This window comes from Dromiciops gliroides, chromosome 1, assembly GCF_019393635.1.
Source record: "Dromiciops gliroides isolate mDroGli1 chromosome 1, mDroGli1.pri, whole genome shotgun sequence".
Classification (NCBI taxonomy): Eukaryota; Metazoa; Chordata; class Mammalia; order Microbiotheria; family Microbiotheriidae; genus Dromiciops; species Dromiciops gliroides.
In genome coordinates this window covers 486,630,279-486,655,755 of record NC_057861.1, presented here as the reverse complement: position 1 = coordinate 486,655,755, position 25,477 = coordinate 486,630,279, and the positions used below count along the sequence as shown (strand labels likewise).

General features: G+C 40.0%; 1 protein-coding gene and 1 pseudogene across 2 annotated transcripts; both read right to left on the bottom strand.

Moving 5' to 3' along the window:
• Positions 1-251: 251 nt before the first annotated feature.
• Positions 252-23,590, bottom strand: SLC25A51 (solute carrier family 25 member 51). 2 transcript variants are annotated; one of them, XM_043965678.1, is made up of 2 exons: positions 23,440-23,590; positions 252-4,432 (listed from the first exon to the last, which is right to left on the bottom strand). In XM_043965678.1, the coding sequence occupies exon 2, from the start codon at positions 4,391-4,393 to the stop codon at positions 3,509-3,511; it is 885 nt and encodes a 294-aa protein (XP_043821613.1). In that variant the 5' UTR covers positions 4,394-4,432; positions 23,440-23,590; the 3' UTR covers positions 252-3,508. The 2 variants fall into 2 exon arrangements, with proteins under 2 accessions (XP_043821613.1, XP_043821623.1); XM_043965688.1 differs by having other exon boundaries at positions 23,452-23,589.
• On the bottom strand, positions 8,970-13,626 carry LOC122750711 (annotated as a pseudogene).
• Positions 23,591-25,477: the final 1,887 nt, after the last annotated feature.

The following is a 25,477-nucleotide window of genomic DNA, read 5'->3' as shown; positions in this document are numbered from 1 at the left end:
AACCTACAAGAAAACAAATAGGGAAGACTGACTTAGACATTTTAATAGGTCTCATTTATAAATTCATAAAATCATTAAATTATATGGCAAATGAAAATAGTTTTAATGCAATGCATAAGAAAACAGGGCATGCTATTTACCAACTATTCAACTTGAGGTACTTTAATCAAAGGACAGAATTTAGAAACAAGGTATTTTAAAGATTAGAGAAAGATTTAAGTTTTTTCTAAAATATGCATAACACTTTCCTCTTTATCAGAAAACAAATGAAGATACCTTTTATTGAAGTTAAAAAGCGAAATTAGACCCAAGTGCTCTTCCCATTCCCTTTTACTGCAGATTTTACTTCGTGACTAAACACCACACAGTACATACAGTATTTCACCTATCCTGAATCTACTTTTTAAACATAATTGGCTTACCATGAAGCCCAGTTTCATTAATATGCCCTTTTTCTTTCTTACACTTACCTAAGATGCTGCACTATAATACAAGTATTACTATAGTCATCTAAACTTAAGAATTTCAGTTTTCCATCCATAAGATCCCACTTTACAGCACTGTTCATAATAGATATTACATGGTTTGTATAACTAGCCAAGTTGAATGATGATTATATTAATTTTTTAAAAGCCCATTTTTCTTGCCACCCAGAAATAAAATAAGTAGAGATGCACAATACAAGTTTGTTAACACACAAAGGATGTTTTTTACTACACTGAGGACACAGAAACTCTTAGGACTCCAAATACAAAACCATAACTTCCTCTGGGAAGCATTACAACTTAGAACAAAAAGGCAAAACCCAAAACACCCCCATGTTCACAAGCATACAATGGAGTGACAAAGACTACTTTAAAGCTTTTCAGGTAAAAGTTATTCAATTAACATTTACCTTTTCAAAAGTTTACCAGCAAGCCAGTTATACTGAAGTTGAAAACTCAGTGATGAACACTTCTTTTCTAGCCCACTATTACTTCTTTTAAAGTCCAGAATAAAGCAAATGGCTAATGATCCACAAAGGTATCATTCAAGCTTTTGTCAAGTTTAAGGTGTCTAGTGTGATACAAAAATCATCTTCATTTATATATGTGCATTCTGATTTTCACCTGCTGTAGTAAGTGACAAGGAAATCCAAAATAGCATCAGAGTTAGGAGCGTTAAAAATATTTCATGAGCAAAGTTGTTTATTTTTTAAAAAAAGAACAAAATTTAAACACATTTTTAGAGGGAAAACTAGGCATTCTCCCTGATTTCTAATTTCATTTATAGTCTACAAAAGTGCGTAAGAACACAACTTCTACCAATTGGAGTGTAAATACAGTACTAGGCCAAGATAGAATAAAGATAATACAGTCAATTCAGTAGATCAACGTACAATGGAGGGGGTAATAATTTACAGAGCATGCATACATAAGTGCAAGTATTTAGGAATATTTCCAAAGTTTTTGTCTGAAAATATCACCAAAGTCAAGGCCTACCTCATACATTTAAAAAAATTTAAACTCCGAGAAGTTCCACTCCATTTGCTCAAATCATTTTCCTTTTATGAAGCTTTAGGTTGCACACATATTTGGTGATTTGAAATAGTTACATTTAACCCTGAATAGTGTTAATAAGACCGTTAATGCTAGTTTATCAGATACCTTATCATTTCCAGCATAACAAAATGGAGCTGCTTTAAGACTGTTAATGCTGTATATAAAGCAATTTTTAAAAATGGTGTTTGCTGGATTTTCATAGAGTTGGAGAGATGTCAAATTCACTAGTTCAGCCTGTCATATACTGCATTTAGAAGTAAGTATCCTTTCTGGACTTTTCACTAACCAATCCCATGCAACATTTAGTAAACTAATACTATCAAAGCCTTGATTTTAAACACAAATTCTCATAGATTATTAAAACATTTGAATGGCCATATCAGGACATTTAAGTTGCTTCACAACATCCATTTATCATTCCTATAAGAAAAGAGGCAGGAGTTCTAATTTGAAAAATCACTGATGTCAGTATGTCAGATATTTGAAACCAACCTATTTTAGTTAAATAATATCTAGTAGCTCTTTTATAGGTAAAATAATTTTCCTAGGATGTTTCTGGTTATTAAATTCTGATTTATGCCAGCCTTTTCAACCATGCTATTTACCTGGAAAACATGTATAAAACCCCATTTCTTCAGTAAATTAATATTTCCGACTTGTTTTGCTTCTAGCTGTCAAGATACCTAGTTAGCATCAACTGCTAAAATTCCAAAGTCTTACCCAGGAACTTAAGACTTGGTTGAGTTTTATGGTTTATGAAGATAATCTGAAATTTGGGTCCCAACAAATTTAAGAAGTGGATGCAAAAATTAGCTAGTGTTGTAGAAAGCAAGAATTCAGGTTTTTTCCTTATATTCAGAAGCCAGAAACAGTGTTGGCTACAAAATCATGAACTTTTACAAGACCAGGACACATAAAAGAGGCTAAGATGAAGTAACAAGTAAATAAAGCTGCTTCTTTTTAAAGGGGAAGGGAGGAAGAAGGACTATAGAGAAAGAGTGGAATTTCAAGTTGCCCAACTATGGCTATTAAAGGAAACAAAACATCTTTGCTGATGAAGCACTAATTCAATGAAACAGTTCTATGCCACATGAAAATGGAATGAAAAATTTTGTTTCAAAGGACAAACTAACAGATTCAAGTTTGCTCATTTTTGTGATGAAATGTAACTTTAAACAGTATAAATCAACATCTAAAGTTATTCAAGAAGGGTTCAACATAAATCTTGGATCAATTAAATAACAGAATTGCTTTAGAAAGAAAAACTGGAGGTTATGACTAATAATTAAAGTTGAGTTTTTCAGAACAGCAAGTTATTTTGTGAATACAAGGTGCTCAGTTCCATCACTACAAATAAAATCCTATGTGATTTAAGAGCAACACAATTTTGCTAACTGTACACATTTGGCTTTATAGTGAAGGTAGGCAGGTGTTTTTCATGAAAAGTCCATACCTAGTAGAGCTGCTTCTCTTCTCTATATTGCTTTCCTTTCTGACCCTCTAAATTCTGAAACCTCACAAATCTAAAGACCCTTTTCTATAGCTCTAGAGAGTAAACAAGAAAGTGAAGCACAAAAAGCCGGAGAAATCTCAGGACACTAGGACTCTTTTCTCCAGCTGTTCATGGCAGCTCAAGTTTTAACATATAGATGGTTCAAAGAATTTATGGGTTTTTTTTTAAATCACTTCTTGGACTTTGAACCTTTCCATCAACACTGATGGTAATAATGATAACAAAAGTCTAAACCTAGCAAGTACTGATAAAAATAATTTAACTTTCCTGCCCATAAACCTTTGTTCTCACTTATATTCCAAAGAAAATATAATCTAAAGATTTTGCTCATATTTCATCTCACTCAGTTTGACTTATGATACTGTCTAGTATTCAGCTTGTTAATAACCAAGATATAACAAGTCTTCTTAAAAGTTCTACTGAACTTATTATTGGGATTTATTGATGACATCTTTCATAAGAACTTTAACAACAACTCATAAGTTGCATTGATTATGCCCCAGGAAATGAGGGATCGATGGTAATTCAGATGGGCACCTCTGAAAAGATGTGTCAATTTCCCATTACGCTCTAGCCAAATTTTCCCAAAAACCTCAGGGAAAGACTGAAATTCCCCACCAATCTGAGATTGCATTCGAGTTTTGACAACATTCACTGGAAAAAACAAGAATCCCAACATGGCACCCAATAGACCTCCACTGATAAAATCATCAATCAAATTAGCAGTACAAGACTTTGGTTCAGGCAAACGTTCCTTGATGGGTCCTCGAAGGCCAAAAAACAGTACATTGCTGAGTCCATTACGGAAAAGAATGGGTATCAAACCTCGATAATATTCTCCAATTCCATAGGATCTGAGAGCCTTGAAAGCATGATAAGTGTTTGTAAATTTGTCGTGATGCTTGTTGTCTTGAAGCAATGTCTGTACACGTTCCAGTGGTGTAAGAAGTGCCTCTGTTGCTCCAGCCAGAACAGCGGCTGTACTTCGAGTCACAATTTCAGAACTGATATGGTGGCGGAGAATGTAAGAGAAATCTTCATAAAGACCAAACATAAGCGCTAATGTTGCAGTCTTCTGCATTAATGGAGGCAGAATTCCTCTGTACAAGTTTCGTAATCCCTCCTTCTGTAACTGAAGTACTGCACCTCGGGTTTTGAGTCCATACAGCTGTTGCCGAAAAAGGATCTTCTGAATGGGATATGTGATTGCTATGTTGTTAAAGGCTGCACAGCAGCCACAAAGGTAGTGCTTAAAATCGTGAACAGCATGAGGTGATATATCTTGCTGTGAGGAAGGCAGAATTTTTTGCCTCTTTTCCTGAGCTTCTGAATCCATCATCTTGAAGAAAGTCTGTCTTTTTCATAAGAGATTTTTTACCTACAAAAGATACAGCATGTGAGTAAACTTGAAGTATGTTTTGTACAAATCTTTCCTCAGAATTAAAAATATTTCCTAAATTTGTGACTCCAATAAATTTCCTCCCTACTCTATCACATGTTCTGATATATCCAATAAATTATTATGGTGAAAAACAATGCCTAGAACTAGAATATATCACATCAGCCTACCTTGCCCCACATACGATTTTTAAAAAATTTGTATTAAAATCTCAAAAGACAACAGCATAATTGATCTAAGAGATCACAATCTAAAAACAAGAATATGAGATACAATTTTTTGAACTAAATCAAACTCATCAAAAATTTACTTTTCATTTCACAAATATCTCAGTAATTTATCTTAATAGCATTCAAGACAAAGAGGTAACCAAGGAAATGGTTGGGGGAAGAAGGAAGTGATGGCTTTACTAGCTGCTGCTTTTTTTGTTTTGTTTTGGCGGGGCAATGGGGGTTAACTGACTTCCCCAGGGTCACACAGCTAGTAAGTGTCAAGTGTCTGAGGCCAAATTTGAACTCAGGTCCTCCTGAATCCAGGGCCAGTGCTTTATCCACTGTGCCACCTAGCTGCCGCTTTTTTAAAAGTACACTACAAAAAATCTGGTATTTTCATTCCTTGATCCCACCCTCAACATAATTCCTCTTTGTGGGTCCTTTTTCTTTCTTTTGTTTATTTTAGTCTGCTTTCACAAAATAAAAATTTTCACTTGAAGGATGATCAAACAGATTATAAGATATAGTGAGATCTGTCCCAGGATGGACTGAACAACCAGTAAGGTTGGCTCTGTGAATCACTTTCTTTTGGGGGCTTATATGCTAATATAATATTATGCATTAAGGAATACTAATACCCTTTAAAAATCATTCTTCTAGTTAAAAAATTCTAAATTACAGATTCCAATGGGAGAAAAACCTTAGATTAGATTATTAAAAAACTGGATTAAATTCTGAAAAGACACCTCAGAAAAACTGATTTAAGAGATCACAGTCTAGGGAAGTATTAGTAATTTCTGAAACAAAATCAAACTCATCAAACTTTTCTTTCAATTTCACATTCTAGTTATTTACTTTTATAAGTGTTCAAGGCAGAGTTGACCAAAACATTCTAAAGAATAGAGATTGAGTGCGTAGGTAGGAAGATCAGTAGAATGAACGGTTTAGAAAATCAGAGTCCCAGTTCTGTGATCTTGGACAATTAAATCAATCAATAAACATTTATTAAAAGCCTACTCTGTGTAGGTGGCGCAGTGGATAGAGCACCAGCCTTGGAGTCAGGAGTACCTGAGTTCAAATCCGGCCTCAGACACTTAACACTTACTAGCTGTGTGACCCTGGGCAAGTCACTTAACCCCAATTGCCTCACACACACACACAAAAAAGCCTACTCTGTACTAGGCATTGTGCTAGGGATACAAAAAGAGGCAAAAAGTCCCTGCCCTTAAGGAACTGACAATCTAATGAGGAAGACAACATGCAAATACACATATACACACACACAGAGCAAACTATGTACAGGATAAATGTGATGTTTGGTTGTGTGTAACTGGAATGGTTTGCCATTTCCTTCTCCAGCTCATTTTACAGATGAGGACTCAGGCAAACAGGATTAAGTGACTTGCCCAGGGTCACATAGCCTGATTTGAACTCATGAAGATGAGTCTTCCTGATTCTCAGCCCTGTGCTCTATTCTAGCACTTCACTTAGGTGCCATTGGATAAATAGTAAATGATTAATAAGAAAGGTACTGGGGCAGCTAGGTGGCACAGTGGATAAAGCACCGGCCCTGGATTTAGGAGGACCTGAGTTCAAATCTGGCCTCAGACACTTGACACTTACTAGCTGTGTGACCCTAGGCAAAAAAACCCCCACAAACCAAACCAAAACAAGAAAGGTACTCAAATTAAGAGGGGTTGGGGGAGGCTTCCTGTACCAAGTAGGATTTTAGCTGGGACAAGGAAGGTAAAAAGGTTGGTGGTCTGGATTAGAGGAGGGAAAACATTCCAAACTTAATCTGTTTTTATCATCAGGAAAGCATTGGACTAGATATTAACCAAGGTTAATGCTAAGAAATTCCCCTTCCAAGATGAAAGAAAAGGTTCCTGTCCTCAAAGAAATTACAGTAGCTACAGCAATATAATATTCACATGAAACTCATTTAGATCACTTACAAAATGTTCTAAAAGTATACAGCAAAATAATATGTAATCAAATATGTAAGCAGAGAAAAGGTTTGTAGTAAATGTTCAGTCACAGTGTGTCAGAATAAAGAATAGCTTTCTGGAAGTGACAGAAAAGGAGATAGAAGAAAAAGTCACATTTGGCTCATAGGTTCTCCTAGGAGAGTCAGAGTTGCTTCCAAAAAGAAAGATCAGTGAAGTAACTTGCATCACTCATTGTGAGTACTTAAAAAAAAAACTATCATCAAGTTAACTGTAGTTTATGCACTATCATGTATTCTAGAAAATGAAGAAGTAGAAGAATACTATTAAGAACCTTATCAGATACTCCAAAAATGGACACTCCAACTTTAATATGAAGATGGGCACAGGGAAAAGGGGAGAGGGAAGGCAGAAGTCTTATAGACAACTTAGAAGCTTCACTCTTGTATAATAATGCATACTTTTTTTTTTTCCTTTTCCAGGCAATTGGGGTTAAATGACTTGCCCAGGGTCACATAGGTAGTGTCTGAGGCTGGATTTGAACTCGGGTCCTACTGGTCCTCCAAGGCCAGTGCACTATCCACTGAACCACCTAGCTGCCCTTGCATACTTTCTTTAAGACTGTGGGAAGTTACTTGATACTGAAAGTATCAAATATCACCACACATAAACCTATCTTAATAGAGGGAATTATTTCAGAATCATTTCTGTATAATTAAATCATGAATGAGTCAGCACAAAAATAAAAATCAACATAAAAAAAGGCCAATGGGTTTGAGTGACTGTGGATTTCACTGAAGAGGCCCTAAAATTATTCTGGGATTCAAAACCATCTGGAAAACCTCACTATCTATAGGGAATCCCTCCAACTGGGACTTTAAGTTGGCCATTCTCAATGGCAAATACCTTTTGTAAGTGTAAGTTGTCTTATTTTATAAAGCGTGGCTTGATAAAGCATAACTAAACAAAGCTATCTAATGGGTTGCATCTATTTAGGAATCTCATATGACCTTAATATAGGAATGGAAAGTACACATTTAGTTCCTCTACCAAGTATGATTTTTACTGGGTAATTATGAATAATATTTCCCATTTTACCTTAAAATGGCTAAATTAATTTTTTCCTCAAAATATTTTGATTTGTCTAATTCTCAATTCAGTAAAAATTTGATTAAAATATTTGAACAGTTGAAAGTTTGTTTCTAGATGGAAGATTACTACAAATTACCAAAAAAAAAAATTGGTAACTTGTTTTTATATTGCAAAAAACTTCTCCCTGGTATCCCTCCCCTTTCCCTCTTGAAGAGACATCTCATATAACAAACAATATCTTTTCAGAGACAAAACAAAATCAGCAAAAATACCAAAACATTAACATATCAAAAAATTCTGAAAATAGTTTTTTCAGTTTCATTTTTTATTTTGCAATTTTTTTCATAATATTTTTCAATAAAACAGAAGTTCCATTTAATGGTCCCTGATCTTTTCTTTAAACAGCTGAAACTCTAGTGGTACTGTTAACTGCTTTCTGGGAAGCTTCTTTAACTTGGTGTGCTTACAGTATGACTATGGCTTCATTAACCTTAGAATGGAGAGACTTGGGGAAACTCAAGCATATGTAGAGGCTCAGAGTTGTCAGTTTCTAGCAACATGCCAGGGTTTTACTGTCCAGAATTGGGTGCATGGCCATTCACCCAACATCTGCTTTTGCTCTTGAGGAGGGATGGATGCCAACATGGAAGCACAGTTCAAGCTTCCTGACCTTGTACAAGAAGAGCAGTCTGCTGCATGGTAACCTGTAGTTGTGTATTAAGATGCTATTGACAGGGGCAGCTAGGTGGTACAGTGGATAGAGCACCGGCCCTGGATTCAGGAGGACCTGAGTTCAAATCGGTCCCCAGACACTTAACACTTACTAGCTGTGTGACCCTAGGCAAGTCACTTAACCCCAATTGCTTCACCAAAAAAAAAAAAAAAAAAAAGATGCTGTTGAGGATTGTGAACACCTGCAGCATACTTTATACCACAGACCAGTGCAGACACCAGGAGTAGCTCTAGCAGCAGCACGTGGTGGAATGTGGACTCATCATCTGAATTGATATGTTTGCAGCTCCTGTGGAAACTGTGAAGAAGTTGGTCTCATTGTACTAAATGGTGGCCTAGGAGCTGATTCTGGGTGGGTAACACAGGGCACGTTCTGAAATGGATGGGATCTGGCAACCCAAGCAGTCTAGCAAGGACTTGGTCTGAAATAAGCAGTTTGGTTAGCAGGATGGTATGCAGCACAGTCTGAGGAATAGCAGCTATGATGTAAGATGAAGTAGGCTAATAGAGGTTGATTATAGGGTTACGCACAGCTCAGAAGTTCACCATTTGCTCTACTTGGGTTAAAGCTACATACAATTGCTTAGTGGCAACAATCCTGCCATTCATTTGTGTGTCTTCTTTGGTGGCTTCCTCTGGTGAAGAAACATAAACCCAAATCCTTTGCAGGGGCCACCTTTCATCTTCACTTTTGTACTCATGCTTGTACCAAATGGTGAGAACTCTTTTTTGAAGACACTCATCAATACCATCAGGAATTTTCATACAGGTTAACACCCTGGTATCTGATGATCTTTTCCTGCTTCATTTGTTCAAATTTATGCTTGAGTTCTGCTTGTGTTTTACTTTTTTCTGAGCTCAGCCAACATAAATTTACTTTCTATTAAGTTCTTTTCCATTCATTTCTTTTATAGCTTTTTGTTCATCTTCATGTCTTTCAGAGCTAACAAAGCCAAAACTTTTGGATTTTCCACTTTCATCAATCATTATTTTTACATGTAAAACAGGTGCAGGGGCAGCTAGGTGGTGCAGTGGATAGAGCACTGGCCCTGGATTCAGGAGGACCTGAGTTCAAATCCAGCCTTAGACACTTGACACTAGCTGTGTGACCCTGCGCAAGTCACTTAACCCCAATTGCCTCACCAAAACAAAACAAAACAAAACACCCCCCCCCAAAAAAACAAAAAACCAAAACAGGTGCAAACTTGCCAAAGACCTCCTTAAGTCCTTCATTATCCATGTCCTCACCAAAATTTTTGGTATAAACATTAGTGAACACTTTTGCTCTAGCTCCAAGTTCTGCTTTTCTTTCTTTACTGATTTAACCTGACTGAAAGACTTTGACCAAGCAGCACCCCATTTAGGGGAAGCTAGGTAGCCCAGTGGATAGAGCACCAGCCCTGGATTCAGGAGAACCTGAGTTCAAATCTGGCCTCAGATACTTAACACTTACTAGCTGTGTGACCCTGGGAAAGTCACTTAACCCCAACTGCCTCATCAAAAAAAAAAAAAAAGCAGCACCCCATTCATTTTTTTCAGTAGCTCTTTCAGCAACTTCTTGTGTCTCGAAAGTGTGTACAAATCTAATGCCCTATGGCCCATTTTCATCACATACCACCTTACAAGAAAGGATGTTTCCAAAAAAGCAGAAAATGTACCGCACGATGCTTTATTATCAATGGATTTATCAAAATTTTTGATGACTGTGCTGCCCATACAACTTTTACATAGCGATGGATCACATTGAGACCACATGATATGCATTAGCATGCCCTTAATATTATCAAAATTCACTGTATTTAATGAGTGTTCAGTGTCTGCAGACTGCTGAAAGTTGACATAGTTTAGGGAGAGGTGGGTGATCACATTCCTGCAGCCTCAGATGAAGAGGTGGGCCTGGCCAGGCTGGACTTATTATAGATCATTGCCTTGGTCACCTTAGGGTACAGATCCCCCATATAGAGGGAGGCCATGGGGTAATGGGGGTACTGAGGCTCATCTTGGTGACAATGCCCAAAGGGCACAGTTTTAAAATTCTTTTAAGACCACCATATTATTTGGCCAGCAGATATTTATTAAGCTAACTGACCAAGAAATGGTCATGTAACATAGTGGTAAGAACATTGATTTTGGATTCAAGAGCACTTGAGTTTGAGTCTCAGCTCTGCTAACTGATAGCTGTTTGGGGCAGCGAGGTGGTAAAATAGAGCACTGGGTCTGGAGTTAGGAAGACTCATCTTCCTGAATTCAAATCTGGTCTCAGACACTTGCTGTGTAACCCTGGGAAAATCACTTAATCTTGTTTGCCTCAGTTCCTCATTGGCAAAATGAGCTGGAGAAAGAAATGGCAAACCTCAGGAAAACCCCAAACTAGGTCACAAAGAGTTAAACATGACTGGAAAAAAAGTGACTGAACAACAACCTGTATATTTCATATCTCTGGGCTTCAGTTTTCTCAGTCTGTAAAATGGAGGGGAGAGGAAAAGACTAGAAGATCTCTATGTACTCAGTTTTTTTTTTTTTTTTAAGTGAGGCAATTGGGGTTAAGTGACTTGTCCAGGGTCACACAGCTAGTAAGTGTTAAGTGTCTGAGGCCGGATTTGAACTCAGGTACTCCTGACTCCAGGGTCGGTGCTCTATCCACTGTGCCAAATAGCTGCCCCTGTACTCAGTTTTAAATCTTTTGGATCTAAAATATTAATGAAGCACTCTCCTTAAAATCCATGCAAGATGGCAGATTCAGTGAAATAGTTAAACTAGATCCTAACCTGAGGTCCATTAAAAAAAATTCTGATATGTACATTTCAATATAATTGGTTTTCCTTCAATTCCATTTTATGCATTTAAAAACATCATTTTAAGAAGGGATCTAGACTTTATCAGACTGCCAAAAATGACCATAACATAATAATGGTTAAGAAACTCTGAACTAGGGGGCAGCTGGGTGGCGTAGTGGATAAAGCAATGGCCCTGGATTCAGGAGGACCTGAGTTCAAATCTGACCTCAGACACTTGATACTTACTAGCTATGTGACCCTGGGAAAGTCATTTAACCCTCATTCCCCCCCACCCCAAAAAAGAAACCCTGGACTAGATGTTTTTGGAGGTCCCTCTGAGCTCAAAAATTCTTATTTTATGAATGTTCAGGGAGATGAACAACTCTGACAGCACTTGAAATAATCTCTAATGGTACATGTCAATACTACCTGACGTTTCTATAGCATTTTAAGGTTTACAAAGTGTTTCACATAAATGGTCTGGTCTAAGATTCACAACAGTCCTGGGAAGTCAGTGCAACAGGTCCATTTTAGAACTGAGGAAACGGAGTCCCTGAAACATCATGTGATTTGTCCATGATAACAAAGTACCAAAGAAAGGACTTTAAACCAAGAATCCCTGACTCCTATCCAAGCAATCTCTCACTATGCTCTGCTCCTTCCCCAAGACTCAAATGTGAGCTATGTGCAATCCTAGAGAACTGCACTGACGACATAAGAGAAAGAAAAGTATGGGAGGTCTTCAACTCTTTATCTTCTGGGCACCCATTTCTTTACGTGTTGTGTCCACCATTAGTACCGAAGTTCCTTGAGGACACTGGCTGTTTCTATGTCTTTGCCTTTCTTTGTACATCCCTGGCCCCTAGCACAAAGTAGCATAATAGTAAGAACTTAATAAATACTTGCTGTGATAAATGAATAATGAATCAATTACATTTGACTGCGATAGGATGTGCATCATGCTAGTTTTGTTTCTTAATGACAACATGAAGCTAAACATTCTCAGAACTGATGTGTAAAAGAAAACAAAAAGACAGTTCCTGCTGTCAAGGACCTTTAAAATACACAAACAGCCATAATACAAAACGTTATCTGGTAACATGATCCATTAGAGTCTGGGTTCAAATTCTGCATTTAGTACTTACAGCCTGAGAAAACACAAAGGACAGCCGAAAGAGCCCTGGCATCAGGGAACATGGGTTCAAATCATCCCTCTGACAGCACCAATGATGTTGATTGAAAGCGACGCTTTCTGCTTGGGCAATTCACTTTCTACACCTGTCTCCTCATCAGTAAAATGGGGAGGGAGGAACTACTGGACTTGGACACTGCGGTGTCTTCCAGTTGTAGAGGTCTCCCCAGCATGATGCAATGCACACAGGAGGGTTGTAATAAAATCTGGTTAATCTAGTCATAGAGGTATTATTTTTCTCTAACACAATCAATACTGTCCATAGCAAGGAGTGTAACCCTGAGGACAAATGAAATAAGACTGCAAAGCATAATGCAAAGCCTGGAGTAATATATAAATGCTAGCTATTGTTATAATTACTGCCATCAGCAAATCCCTTAACCTCATCAGTAAAATGTTTATACTTGACACATCTTCACAGAGTTTTGGGGAACCCATTTTGCAAATCTTAGAACACTCCACGGGGCAGCTAGGTGGCGCAGTGGATAAAGCACTGGCCCTGGATTCAGGAGGACCTGAGTTCAAATCTGACCTCAGACACTTACTAGCTGTGTGACCCTGGGCAAGTCACTTAACCCTCTTTGCCTCGCCAAAAAAAATAAAAAATAAAAAAAAAGAACACTCCATGATTACTCAGTCATTATTGATAGCCCATATCCCAGAACTGCAAACTTCCACTAGTCCAGGTGTACTACTTACTCTATCTATAAAGATGCCAAAAATACTGTTTCCAAACAGTACACTACTAAGGACCCAGTGAACACATATAATACTTTAGAAGATGTGTGAGTTCTACTAAATCCAACTCTATGGTATATTATTATTAACAATTTCATCACTAATGAAACTAACTTGCTCTAGTTTAACTTTTTAAGCCCATATCTTAGCACATATTGACCTGGCACACACACAAAAAGTTCAGTTCTTTCTCTTCTTGCTTATCAGTCCAACCTATATGGCTTGCAAAATGTTAAATCTTGACATCCTCCTTTGCCCTTTCTTTAACATCGAACACTGCCTCTACTAGATAAATACAAATTCAAAACACAAACCTTTTGATACTCTCACTTCTCATATTATTTCTCTGACCCACTCATTCTTGGCCTCCTTTTCTGGTTTCTTTTCATTCATTTGCTTACCGAGTGTGGGGTAGTCCCCTCAATATTGTGTCACTGGCCTCTTCTTTTTGCTCTACTCTTCTGGTAATGTCACTTACTTCCATGGCCTTGTCACCTCTGTGTAGACGATTCCTAATTCTCTCTAGTCCTGTAACTTGTCTTCTGACTTCCAGTTCCACAATACCAACTATCTGCTAGATATCACCTGAATTCTCACTGGTCCTTCAAACTTAACATATTAAAAATGACCTCACCCTCCTTGTCCCTTCCCACCATCCAAACTTGCTCCTTTTAATTTCTCTATTTTGATTGATCTGACCCTTTACTCTTCCTTGTCCTTCAAACCTCCTCAGTTTGGCTGCTTGTTTTCTATAAAATCTCTCACATTCATTTGACAATCACCAGGTACCTATTACAAGTACCTCCTATCTGACAGCCATTATACTAAGGATGCAAAGAAAAAAAAGTGAAATAATCCCTAACCTTAAGAAGCTATATAGCAGGAGACGACAGACCATACAAAATGAATATAAAATATTTTGGGGAGGAAGAGCATTAGCATAAGCAGCTCGGGGTGGGATAATCAAGAAAAGTTTCATGTATGAGGTGGCACTTTAATTTTCACAGGACTAAGGATTCTAAAAGGTGAGAAGGGAAAGAATTCCAGGCACGGAGAGCAGCCAGTGGAAGGAGTGTTGTATGTGAGGAATGGCAGGTATGACGGGACCAGAGTGCATGGAATAATGCATAAGAAGACTGAAAGGGTAGGAAGAGACCAGATTGTCAAAAGCTTTATATGCCAAAGGCCTTTATATTTGACCCTAGGTCTAACAGGAACCACTGTAATATGGGTGGTAGGATGACATGGGCAGAATTCTGTCTGCTCCTTTCCACTTTCAAGGGCCACTACACTCATCCAGGCCCTCATTATTTCACTGCTTTTATTCCTCCTCGCCCCGCCCCCCCAAAGAAAATCATTATTAACCTTTTCTTTAGAGGTCCAGTTTAATAACACCTCCTCCATAAAGCCTTCTCTGATAGCCCCTAATAACTGCCCCAAAAGCACTGCTTGAAAAGATTTTACACAGGTTAGTATTTTTCCTCATTTACTGACATCATTCATAATTCACAAAAATCAAATTCGAGCTTACTATTTCATGTGTCCTTGTTAGTTTGGGGGTGGGGAGGGGATGGGAAATGAGGCAAGTACCTCCTGTGATTTCATAGATGTAGTAAAGAACCTCAAAATTAGTCTCCACCACTTATTACAGAGCTGGTGGCACAAGGGATAGAGCACTGAACCCAGAGGCACGAAGGGTTCAACTCTAGCATCAGACACTCAAAGCACCCTGGGCAAGTCATGTAACTTGTTTGAAAGCTGGGAAACAATTTCTACAGCCAGTGTTTCTGACAAAGGCCTCATTTCTAAAATATATAAAGAACTGAATCAAATAAAAAAGAAAACAAATCATTTCCCAATTAGTAAATGGTCAAAGGATATGAACAGGCAGTTTTCAGATGACAAAATTAAAACTGTCTACAGACAAATGAAAAAATATTCTCGGATCACTATTGATATGAGAAATGCAAATTAAAACTACTCTGAGGTACCACCTCACACCTATCCAGTTGGCTAATATTGATGTGGGATGGAATTTGAGGTTAAATTAATAGAGTCGTCCCAAAAGAATTACAAGACTCAGTGACTCGGTTTCCCAAGTTTTACTGCAATACTGTGGGTTACCACAGGGAGAGAACCAGAATATTGGAAAGGTATCTCTCCAATTGGGAAAGGAAAGACAATTATATTTATAGCATGGATAAATTGATTATCAGTTTCATTATAATATTCTCCACCTAGGGGTGTTACAGGGGAGGGCTTATCCTAATTTAGAGTTCCTGGGGTCCTAAGCCAACCCCCGAGGTGGGTACCTTTTTCAATGGAGGTGTGTTTTGGGGGTTTACACATCGTAAGGTGAATCTGGGGACAAATTTGGCCTTTTCTGCGCATGTCTCTTTCCGATTCCCATGGCTAGTTTCAAAATATAATCATTTTTCATTAGCATTTCTATAGGTTGTCCTTTTCCTTTACTGTTATTTTGACCTGACCGGTTCTGGTCCATTATGGATGTTGATCACTATGGGTATGAGAACCTAACATAAGTTATCCATTAACTGAGATCTGACTCCCTTTTAGAGCGAATATCTGTATTAGAGCTTGGGTCTTAGGTTTTTCTATTAACCCTTTTTTGCCTCCTACATCAATATGACAAAAATGGAAAATGATAAATATTGGAGAAGATGTGGGAAAACTAGAACACTAATGCACTATTGGTAGAGCTGTGAACTGATCCAACCATTCCCAAAAGGCTATAAAACTGTGCATACCCTTTGCCCCGGCAATACCCCTACTAGATCTACATTCCAAAGAGATCATAAAAAAGGGGAAAGGACCCACATGTACAAAAATATTTATAGCTGCTCCTTTTTGTGATGGCAAAGAATTGGAAATTGAGGGGATGCCCATCAACTAGGGTACGGCTGAACAAATTGTGGCATATGAATGTTATGGAATACTATTATGCTGTAAGAAAAAGAACTGTGGAATCTAGATGCAGATTGAACCATGCTGTTTCTACTTTTTTTTCTTTTGAGGTTTTCCTTTTGTTCTGGTTCTTCTTTCACAACACTACTAATGCAGAAATATGCTTGATATGATTATACATGTATAACCTGTATCATATTGCTTGCTGTCTTGGGGAAGGAGGAGGGAAGGAGAAAAATTTGGAACTAGAAATCTTATAAAAACATGTCTCTACATGTAACTAGAAAATACTAATATACCTTTTTGACAAAAAACAGACCAAAAAAAATGAATGAATGATTAGCCCTAGTTAAAAAAAAAAAGAAAGAAATGATTGGGCAGATTTCAGAAAAACCTGACAGAAAAAGACTTACATGAATTCATGTTGAGTGAAATGAGTAGAACCAAGAGAACATTATATACAGTATCAACATTGTGTGATGATCAACTGTGACAGACTTAGCTCTCCTCAGCAATACAATGATCCAAGACAATGCCAAAAGACTCATGATGGAAAATGCTCTCCACATCCAGAAAAAAAACCCAAAAACTATGGAGTCTGAATGCAGATTGAAGCATACTATTTTCACTTTTTGTTGTTGTTTCTTCTTTCTTGTGTTTTTTCCTTTTGTTCTGATTCTTCTCTCACAACATGACTAATGTGGAAATACGGTTAACATGATTGTAATGTATAATCTATATCACTTTGCTTGTTGGCTTCAGGAAGGAGGAGAGAAGGGAGGGTGGGAGAAAAATTTGGAACTCAAAATCTTACAAAAAGGAATGTTGAAAACTATCTTTACACATAATTGGAAAAAAAATACTATTTAAAAACCACTTCTGCTTGCCTCAGTTTCCTCAAATGTAAAATGGGGATAATAACAGCATCTACCCTATAGATTTGTTAAATAGTACTGTTTAGCACAGTGTCTGGCAGAAATTAGGGTTATGGTTAGGGTTATAGTAGGCTTTATATAAATGGTTATTTTTTCATCTTCCCTTACCCACTTATAATGAGAGGAATGCAAATGCTGAAGTTTCAACTTGTATCCTATAAAATGGCAAAGATGACAAGAAAGAAATGTTCTTGGAAGGGTTGTAGAAAGATAGATACACTAATATGTTGTTCATGAAGCTATGAATTGGTACAAATATTTTGGAAAGCAATTTGGAATTATGTAAATAAAGTGCCTAAAATACCTTTTAAGGCAAAGATTCCATTGCTAAGTATATACCCTATATATACAACAAAATATTTACAGTACCACTTCTTTGTGGTAACAGAGAATTAGAAACAAAGTACGTTAGATGCACCAACTGAGGAACATCTTAAAAAAACTGTTACATAAATGTAATGAAATAATACTGTATTGTAAGAAACAACAATGGATATGATTAACAGAGAAGCATGGAAAGATGTGAATTTAAGCAAAGTGAAGTAAGCAGAAGCAGGCAAACAATATACATGTTTATACTTACTAGAAATCACAGCCACTATAAAACAATCTAAGACGAATGCCGAAAAATTACAAAGAACAAGCTAAGTCTCATAAAAGAAATATGAAAAGACACTTCTCCCCACTATTTTCCAGAGGTGGGGAAACCACAAGTATAGAACATTACATATATTGACAATTTTTTTCAATAAATTGACTGGTTCTTCTGGGTTTTTTCTTTTTATTGTTCTTTAAAAAAATTCTTTGTTATATGATATGGCTCCCTGAGGAGGTGTGGAGAGGGGAGAAGTGATGGTGGTGGTGGTTGAGCAGCAGCAAGAACACCGGAGGAAATTTAGGCTATATGACAACAAAAGACATTAACAAAAAAAAATTTTTTTTTAAGAGAAAACTTGTCCAGAGCTGCATGCATAGTCTGCATCAGAGAAGAGACTTTAACCCAAGACATCAAGAAAAGGAGACAGGTTCTAAACTTTCTAAACTTTACTCCACGCTGCTCCTCCTCACAGATGTTTTTTTTTTTTTTTTAAGAAATCCAAAACCTGAGAAAGGGGCTTTATTCAAAGTTGAAAAGAAAAATAAAGCTGATGAAAAGGTAACACTCGATGACATCAAAAAATGAAAACCCTCTTGTTGAATTTATTCCCTAATCAGTACATGCACAGGAGTATGTAGAATATCTAACATTTTAAAACAAAGACAGAATTTGGCAGTTTTGTACAAATATAATTAGCTGTCTTGTACACAATTCCTCAGACCTCAAAAAAATAAGACTCTAGAGTTAGAGAATTAGAACGCTGAAACCCTCACACAGCCTACATAGATTTAAAGTTTCCTGTCAAGTTTGATCTGGTAAAGACATTGGGGGGCAGCTAGGTGGCTCAGTGGATAGAGCACTGGCCTTGGAGTCAGGAGTACCTGAGTTCAAATCCAGTCTCAGACACTTAATACTTACTAGCTGTGTGACCCTGGGCAAGTCACTTAACCCCAATTGCCTCACTTAAAAAAAAAAAAAAGACATTGGGAACAGGTTTTACAGTACCTGATGTGAATTGCTCAAGATTCTGTCAACTCATTATCAACGTGGTCATCATACCCAGGTCAGGAAATTCTCTTTGAAATATTCAGCTGTGTAATTTAAGATTCTAAATGTGGATTCTAATCTGTTCCCCCAGTTTGGGGGAAACTGACTAAAAATCACTGATAAAACGAGTTTAGGTTTTTAAGGGTTTATTGGAAAATAGAAAGAAAAAGATTGAGAACAGAATTCTAACAGCCTGGCATTCCTATCTTTCCTCAAATTTCCTGTGAAGTCCTCTGCCGCCACCACCATCAAGTCCAGAAGCCAAAAAGGCCAGCACTCTCTGCCCAGGCTCCCTTTCCTCCTTCCTGTCTCCTCCCAGACCATAGGAGGCTCCTCCAGTTGATTGGCTGGTAGACTTGATAGACAGCACCCATGAGCAAACGTCATTTCCTGACGCCAAGGAAAAGCCAGAATGCCTCTGAGGCATTTTCCTCATGGTGGAGCTCTCCACAGCAAGTCTCCAGCAGGTGGCGTCATTCCAATCGTCACACAGCATGGATAATAAATCTTCACAATTAAAAATATAATCCAAAGGTATACACAGCATTATGATGGTTATTTACCTAGAACCAGTTAGCACAGTAGCTATGCCTGAAATCAGGAAGACTCAAGTTCAAATCTAGCCTCAGACACTAGCTACATGACCCTGGGCAAGAAAATAACACCTACCTTCGCGGCTGTTGTGGGTATTAAATGAGATATTTGTAAAGCAATTATTACAGGGCCTGGCACACAGTAGATGCTTAAAAAATGCTTATTTCCTCTCTTCCTTATTTCCAATGAATTTACACTTGTATGACTCAACTAGGTATAACATTCAGTCGATAAAAATAAGTAGACAAAATCAACCTCATCAGTAAAATTAAAAGAGGGCACCAGATACTTATGATAGTATGAAGCTGACTTTTGAACAACCAAAAGGGTCCTGAAATCTTTGGGGTAACCAATGGTTATGTGCCATTATAGGAAAAAAAGGTAGTTAATAAACCAAATACCGAAGAACTCATTAGGCCAATACATAAGGCAATCAAGCATTGTGAATTTATTAACCTCTTCTTAACTCCTTATAATATTCCAACTTTATCAATTCCACCTGAAAACATTCTCTTCAGTTACCAATGTTCTCTCAGTCACCAAATCCAATAGCCTTTTCTCAATGCTTTCCACAGTCTCTGTTCATTGCTGATCACTTATCTCCTTTTCTCTGGGTTTTTGGAGCACCACACTCTCCAGATGTTCCTATCTGTACCCTGCCCCCCACTCTTCTTTCCTAAATCCTCATCTGGATCATTTGTTCTAATTATAGGTGTCCCACAGGGTTCTGTCTAGGGTCCTCTTCTTCACTATCTCTATACTACTTCACTTGATGTTATTAGCTCCCATGGATTTAATTACCATCTCTATGCAGATGATTCTCAGATCAGCTGACCTCTAATCTGGCATCTCCAACTGCCTTTTAAACTCAACATGTCCAAAAATGAACTTATTCTCTTCCCTGCTAATCCTTCCCCTTCACCCTCCCTCCCCAACTTTCCTATTTCTGTCAAGGACAACCCCATCCTCCCAGTCCTTCAGGCTTGCAATCTATGCACCACCCTCAACCCCTCACTAAGTCATTCTCCCCTCCCCCCAGCCACACTGTTGCCAATGACTGCTGAGTTCACCCTTGTAACATCTCTCAAATCCGTCCCTTTCTCTCCTGACACTGCCACCACTCTGGTGCAGGCCCTCATCACCAAACACCTTGACTACTGTGGTAGCCTAGTGATGGGTCTGCCTGCCTCGAATCTCTCCCCACTCCGATCCATTCTTCATTCAGCTAGTCTTCTCCCATCTTTCCAGTCTTCTTACACCTTACTCTCCAACACACACTCCTCAATCTAGTGATACTGGCCTCCTTTGCTGTTTCAAGCATGGTGCTCTATCTCTCTAGTCTGGGCATTTTCTCTACCTGTACTCCATGCCTGGAATGCTCTTCCTCCTCCCCTCTACCTACTGCCTTCCCTGGCTTCCTTAAAGTCTCAATTAAAAATCCCACTTTCTCTTTAATTCTAGTGCCTTCCTCTAATTTCCCATACATAGCTTGGGGCAGCTAGGTGGCACAGTGGATAAAGCTCTGGCCCTGCAATCATGAGGACCTGAGTTCAAATCTCACCCCAGACACTAGCTGTGTGACCCTGGGTAAGTCACTTAACCCCAAAATATCCCAGGCCATCTCCAGCCATCCTGATGTATACCTTGCCACTGGACCTAGAAGCCAGTGGAGGAGAGAGTGAAGTTGGTGACCTGGCACAGCCCTCCTTCACATAAATTCAATTAACTGCAAGTCGTGACATCTGATATGCTCCAGACAAACAACAACAATATAGCTTAATTTGTATATATCTGTTTGCTTGTTTTCTCCTCTATTAGATTGTGAATTCCTATGGGGCAGGGACAGTTTTTTGCCTCTTTGTAGCCCCAACACTTCTTACCACAGCGCCTAGAACATAGTAGACTCTTAATGTTTACTGCCTGACTGGGTTCTATGTGTCACATACTCTGTGAGGGAGATAAGAAAGAAGATAAAAGTAGAAAAACAACCCCAGCCCTCAAGGAACTTAACCAGAGTGATAACAGCTAAATAAGTACATCTAAAATAGAGAGTAGGAGGCAGATGACCCCAGAGGGCAAGGTTCAAGTGGCTGTAGAGGAAGAAAACTCAGGAGGAAACCATGTGTGTAGGCAATTTTTGAGTTTTCTTTGGTGGAGTGAAGAAGTTAAATCACTGTGACTTCAAAATACAATAGTCTAAGGGGGTATTTAGGAAAATACTAACTTCCCCACTTCTTCAGTGCAGTCCCTAACCCTAACCCTAACCCTAACCCTAACCCATAAGTTCTGGTTCTAACTAGCTATGGGGCCTTGGAGAGGAACTGAATTCAAATGCCTACCTCAGCCACTTACTACCTTTGTGACCTTGGGCAAATCACCTAATCAAAAGGTACCACTAAGCATCAATTATACTTCTTAAACTGTGGATTGAGATTGTCGCCCCCCACCCCCACCCCACAGCTAGGTGGCACAGTGGATAAAGCACCAGACCTGGATTCAGGAGTACCTGAGTTCAAATCTGACCTCAGACACTTAACACTTACTAGCTGTGTGACCCTGAGCAAGTCACTTAACCCCAATTGCCTCACCAAAGGAAAAAAAAAAGATTCTATATGGGGTCGTGTAACTGAATGTGGAGGTCATGAAAAATTCAGCAACAGTAAAAGATTACATATACCTATTTTATATACTTATATATCTGGGCCACATGAAAATTTCTGGGGCAAAAAGGGGTCAGGAGTGGAAAAAGTTTAAAAAGCCCTGGACTAGGAGGCAGCTAGGTGGTGCAGTGTTAAAGCACTGGTCTTGGATTTGGGAGGAACTGAGTTCAACTCCAGCCTCAGACACTTGACACTTACTAGCTGTGTGACCCTGGGCAAGTCACTTAACACAAAAAGAAAAGAAAAGAAAAAAGTCCTGGACTAGATGACCTCCAAGCTCCCAGAAAGATTCTATTTATTTATTATCTATTATTTATTTATGCTATATTTAAAATGAGAATTGAAAGAAATGAACCCTAAGCTCTTAAGAGATCTAAAATCCTATCATTTTCCTTTTGGTCAGCTCCCAACAAATATATTAGTAGAGTAGGGTTAGGAGGAGGATAAAAGTTAAGGAGTGGGCTGCAACGTGAGGGAAAACTAACTTACAAATGACACAGTTCTTTTTTTGGATACCACAAATATCTGCTAAAAACTCCTCGTTGGAATCCTTCCGGGAATCCACCGGCTTTTCTAGTGTTCAAGCTTTGGGACTACAACTGCGCTATCGCTATTCGCATAGGGGAATTCCAATGAGGAACTCTCCCAATGCCGGCAGGCGTCTCCCCAGTCATTTACAGCCCTAGGCTCCGGGGCTTGGGAGAGCCACCTGGAGTGCTCCGGCACAGAGCAGGGCAGCGGGTGTCAGGGAAGAGGATCTGACGCGTACGTTTCTAGGAGTCTTGCAGGGAAGAAGGGTGTCCCACCAGATGGGGACAATCGAAATTATTCTCCAAAAGGATGACATGCAGCACCGCCCCACTCCAGCACACACACGCCAAGAGGCAGACAGCTAATCACTCTAAGAAGAAAGGGGACCTAATTACTGCGACTTTGAGCAGGCACTTGACATCGGAGGCGACCCTCGTTCTCTACTCCACAGGGCGAGGAGTCTGGGTAATAACGATGATGACGGGGATGGTAACGCTAGTAATAATAAAGTCTAACATTTGCACCAGGCCGGTTTGCCACGCTCGCCGGTGCCTCCAGCTCCCGCGAGCATTCTTTAGCTGCAGGTCCCGCAGCTGCCGCCGCCCACGACTAAGTGCAAGGCGCTCGGCCTGTAAAAGCGTGAGCAGACACGCAAACACCCACTCCCACTCGAGGTGGTGCGCGGCCTTCCCGCGACGACCCAGCCGCGCCATGGCCCGGCCAGCGCCCCCAGCTCCAGCGCTGTCGTTTGCCAGAGGTTTCCAGCTGCCCTCGGGCCCCGGCTACAGGAACGGCCTCGGCCCCGCCCCCACCCGAGCCCCGCCCGGCCGGCTGCCAATGGGGTGGGGGGGGAGAGAGAGGCCCTTCCCCTCCCCCCGGGTTCGCTACACTGCGGGCGGGGCATGTGGAAGGGTCGATGGCCCGCACTCCCAGCCTTGTGCCCCCCCGCCTCCGGGTGTGACAGACCGCCCCCTCCAACAGTCACCTAACCAGGTCCTGGGACTCACCGGATGGCTTACCCCCATCGCAGCGGACTTCGGGGCCTAGGCTCCCCCCGCAGGAGGGCTCCGAGGCAGGCCGCCGCCGAGGTGGAGGGAGCGGCAGGCAAGGCAGCGCGCAGGCGCAGAGCACAGAAAAACGAGCCACCCGGTCCGCCAGCCTCACCCTACTCTCCAAATGGGGGTCACGTGACACCGCGGGGGCCGGCCCAGCTTCCTGACCTGCCTGGGAGGAAGTCACGTGACATGAGAATTTCCCGCCCTCCCCCCCTTCACTTTCGTAGCTCGCTCCCCTACATGCGGGGCAGTCACCTGGGTTTGTAGAATCGCCTGCCATTCCGGGGGGGGTGGTACCTCCCCCCTTTGCCTGTCCCTCTCTGACCATGGGCTTCTCAGGGGCAGACGAGGCTTTGGCAAGGCCCTTTCTTGGGGCTGGAAATTAAATTAGTCACGTGCGCTTTCTGTGCCTTCTAGGAATTCCCTCGGAATAGAAACCGGGTGTGTAGGCACCAGGGGATTCCCATGCCCATTCAAGCTGGCGGCAGCCGCGGTGCAAAACTATGGACACCCCGCGGAAAGGTCCAGGCTCTCATCTGGACAGATAAGAGGCTGGGGAAATTCTACCCAGAGGTCTGGAGGTCAATGAGTCAGGGAGCTGGCTACAAGCTAAAGAATTAAATTAGCATCAGCTAATGAAGGACAGCAACTCCCTGAACCAAGGAATGGACGGTTTTACGCAGACTTAGGGCCGACAATCAGGAGGGCTAAAGGAAATTAACAGGTGAGGTTTCTCAGTCACTTTTATTTGCTAGGTTGACTATTAAGGACCGGACGTCAAATGATTGAGGGAAAATGTGTGAACATCAAGGTCCTCAATTTGCCACTAGATGCTCGGTGGGTTTTCGACTCCGCTGGCATCTTCATCATGCTGCCTCCCTAACCCACTTTACCCCCCCCCCCAGGATAAAGTCACCAGAAACATCAACCTGGAGATTGCTCTAGCTTTGCCATTCACACCTCACCCGTACCTCAACTGCCTCTGTCTCTCTAGAGGCTTGGAGGAGGGGACAAAAAAGTTCTCCCTTAGCCTCCCTTTATTGGGGGCTCAAAGTGTCAGCTGTCTTTTGCCACCAGGTGCTCTGCTTGGTTTCTGTTCCATCATCCTCTTCATAGTGCCCCTGCTCTGGGTGCCCTCTGACACTCCAACATCCCCCACACACTTTTCAGCCTCCTTTTGTGTATTATCTTATTCCATTAGATTGACTCCACAAAAACCCCATCTGTCTTTCATTTGTATCCCTAGCGTTTAGCGCACATAGTAGGAGCTTAATGTTTATCATGTGGTATCATAATCTTGAGGTCTCAAGAGTTGCCAAAGATCAGGTTTGTTACAGTAGGATAATGCATTCCTAAGAGGTCAGTCTTAATCAGAATATCCTGGTGAGGAAGGAAGTATCCAACACAGTGGAGATCTTTAAGTTAGAAATCAGTAACATTTATCCTTTTGGTGTCTGCCTGAGGGTTTGTCTCTATTTATACGACCTAATAGTTCTATTTCTTTGACCTCTCAAGTTACTTTTTTCCTAGGGAAATGTTCCCCCAAACTTACAGTCTACAGTTTTTATCCCTTTCCTCCACCATGTATTTTGGAAAATATTAAGGGTTGTTGTTCAGTCATGCCTGACTCTTCATGACCCGGTAGACCATACTGCCTATGCATTTTCTTGTCAAAGATAACTGAAGTGGTTTGACATTTCCTTCTCCAATATATTAAAGGAGATCATGGAAAAAGGAGCCAGATCTTAAACTATACTTCAAAGCAATAATCATAAGGTGATGGTTAAAAAAATTAAAAAGTTGTTAGAACAGAGTGATGGAGGAGGCTAAAAGGGTTAACAGATAATGTGAGAAATGGGTAGTTGTCTCCTCTCAATGTGGATATAACAAGTCAGTCATACTCTTCTGACCTGTTTGTAGGACAAAGGTCTCAGATCCCCTCCTCCCCCTCAGGTTAGCAAGGTCACATGGTTCAAGGAGCCCTGGTCTC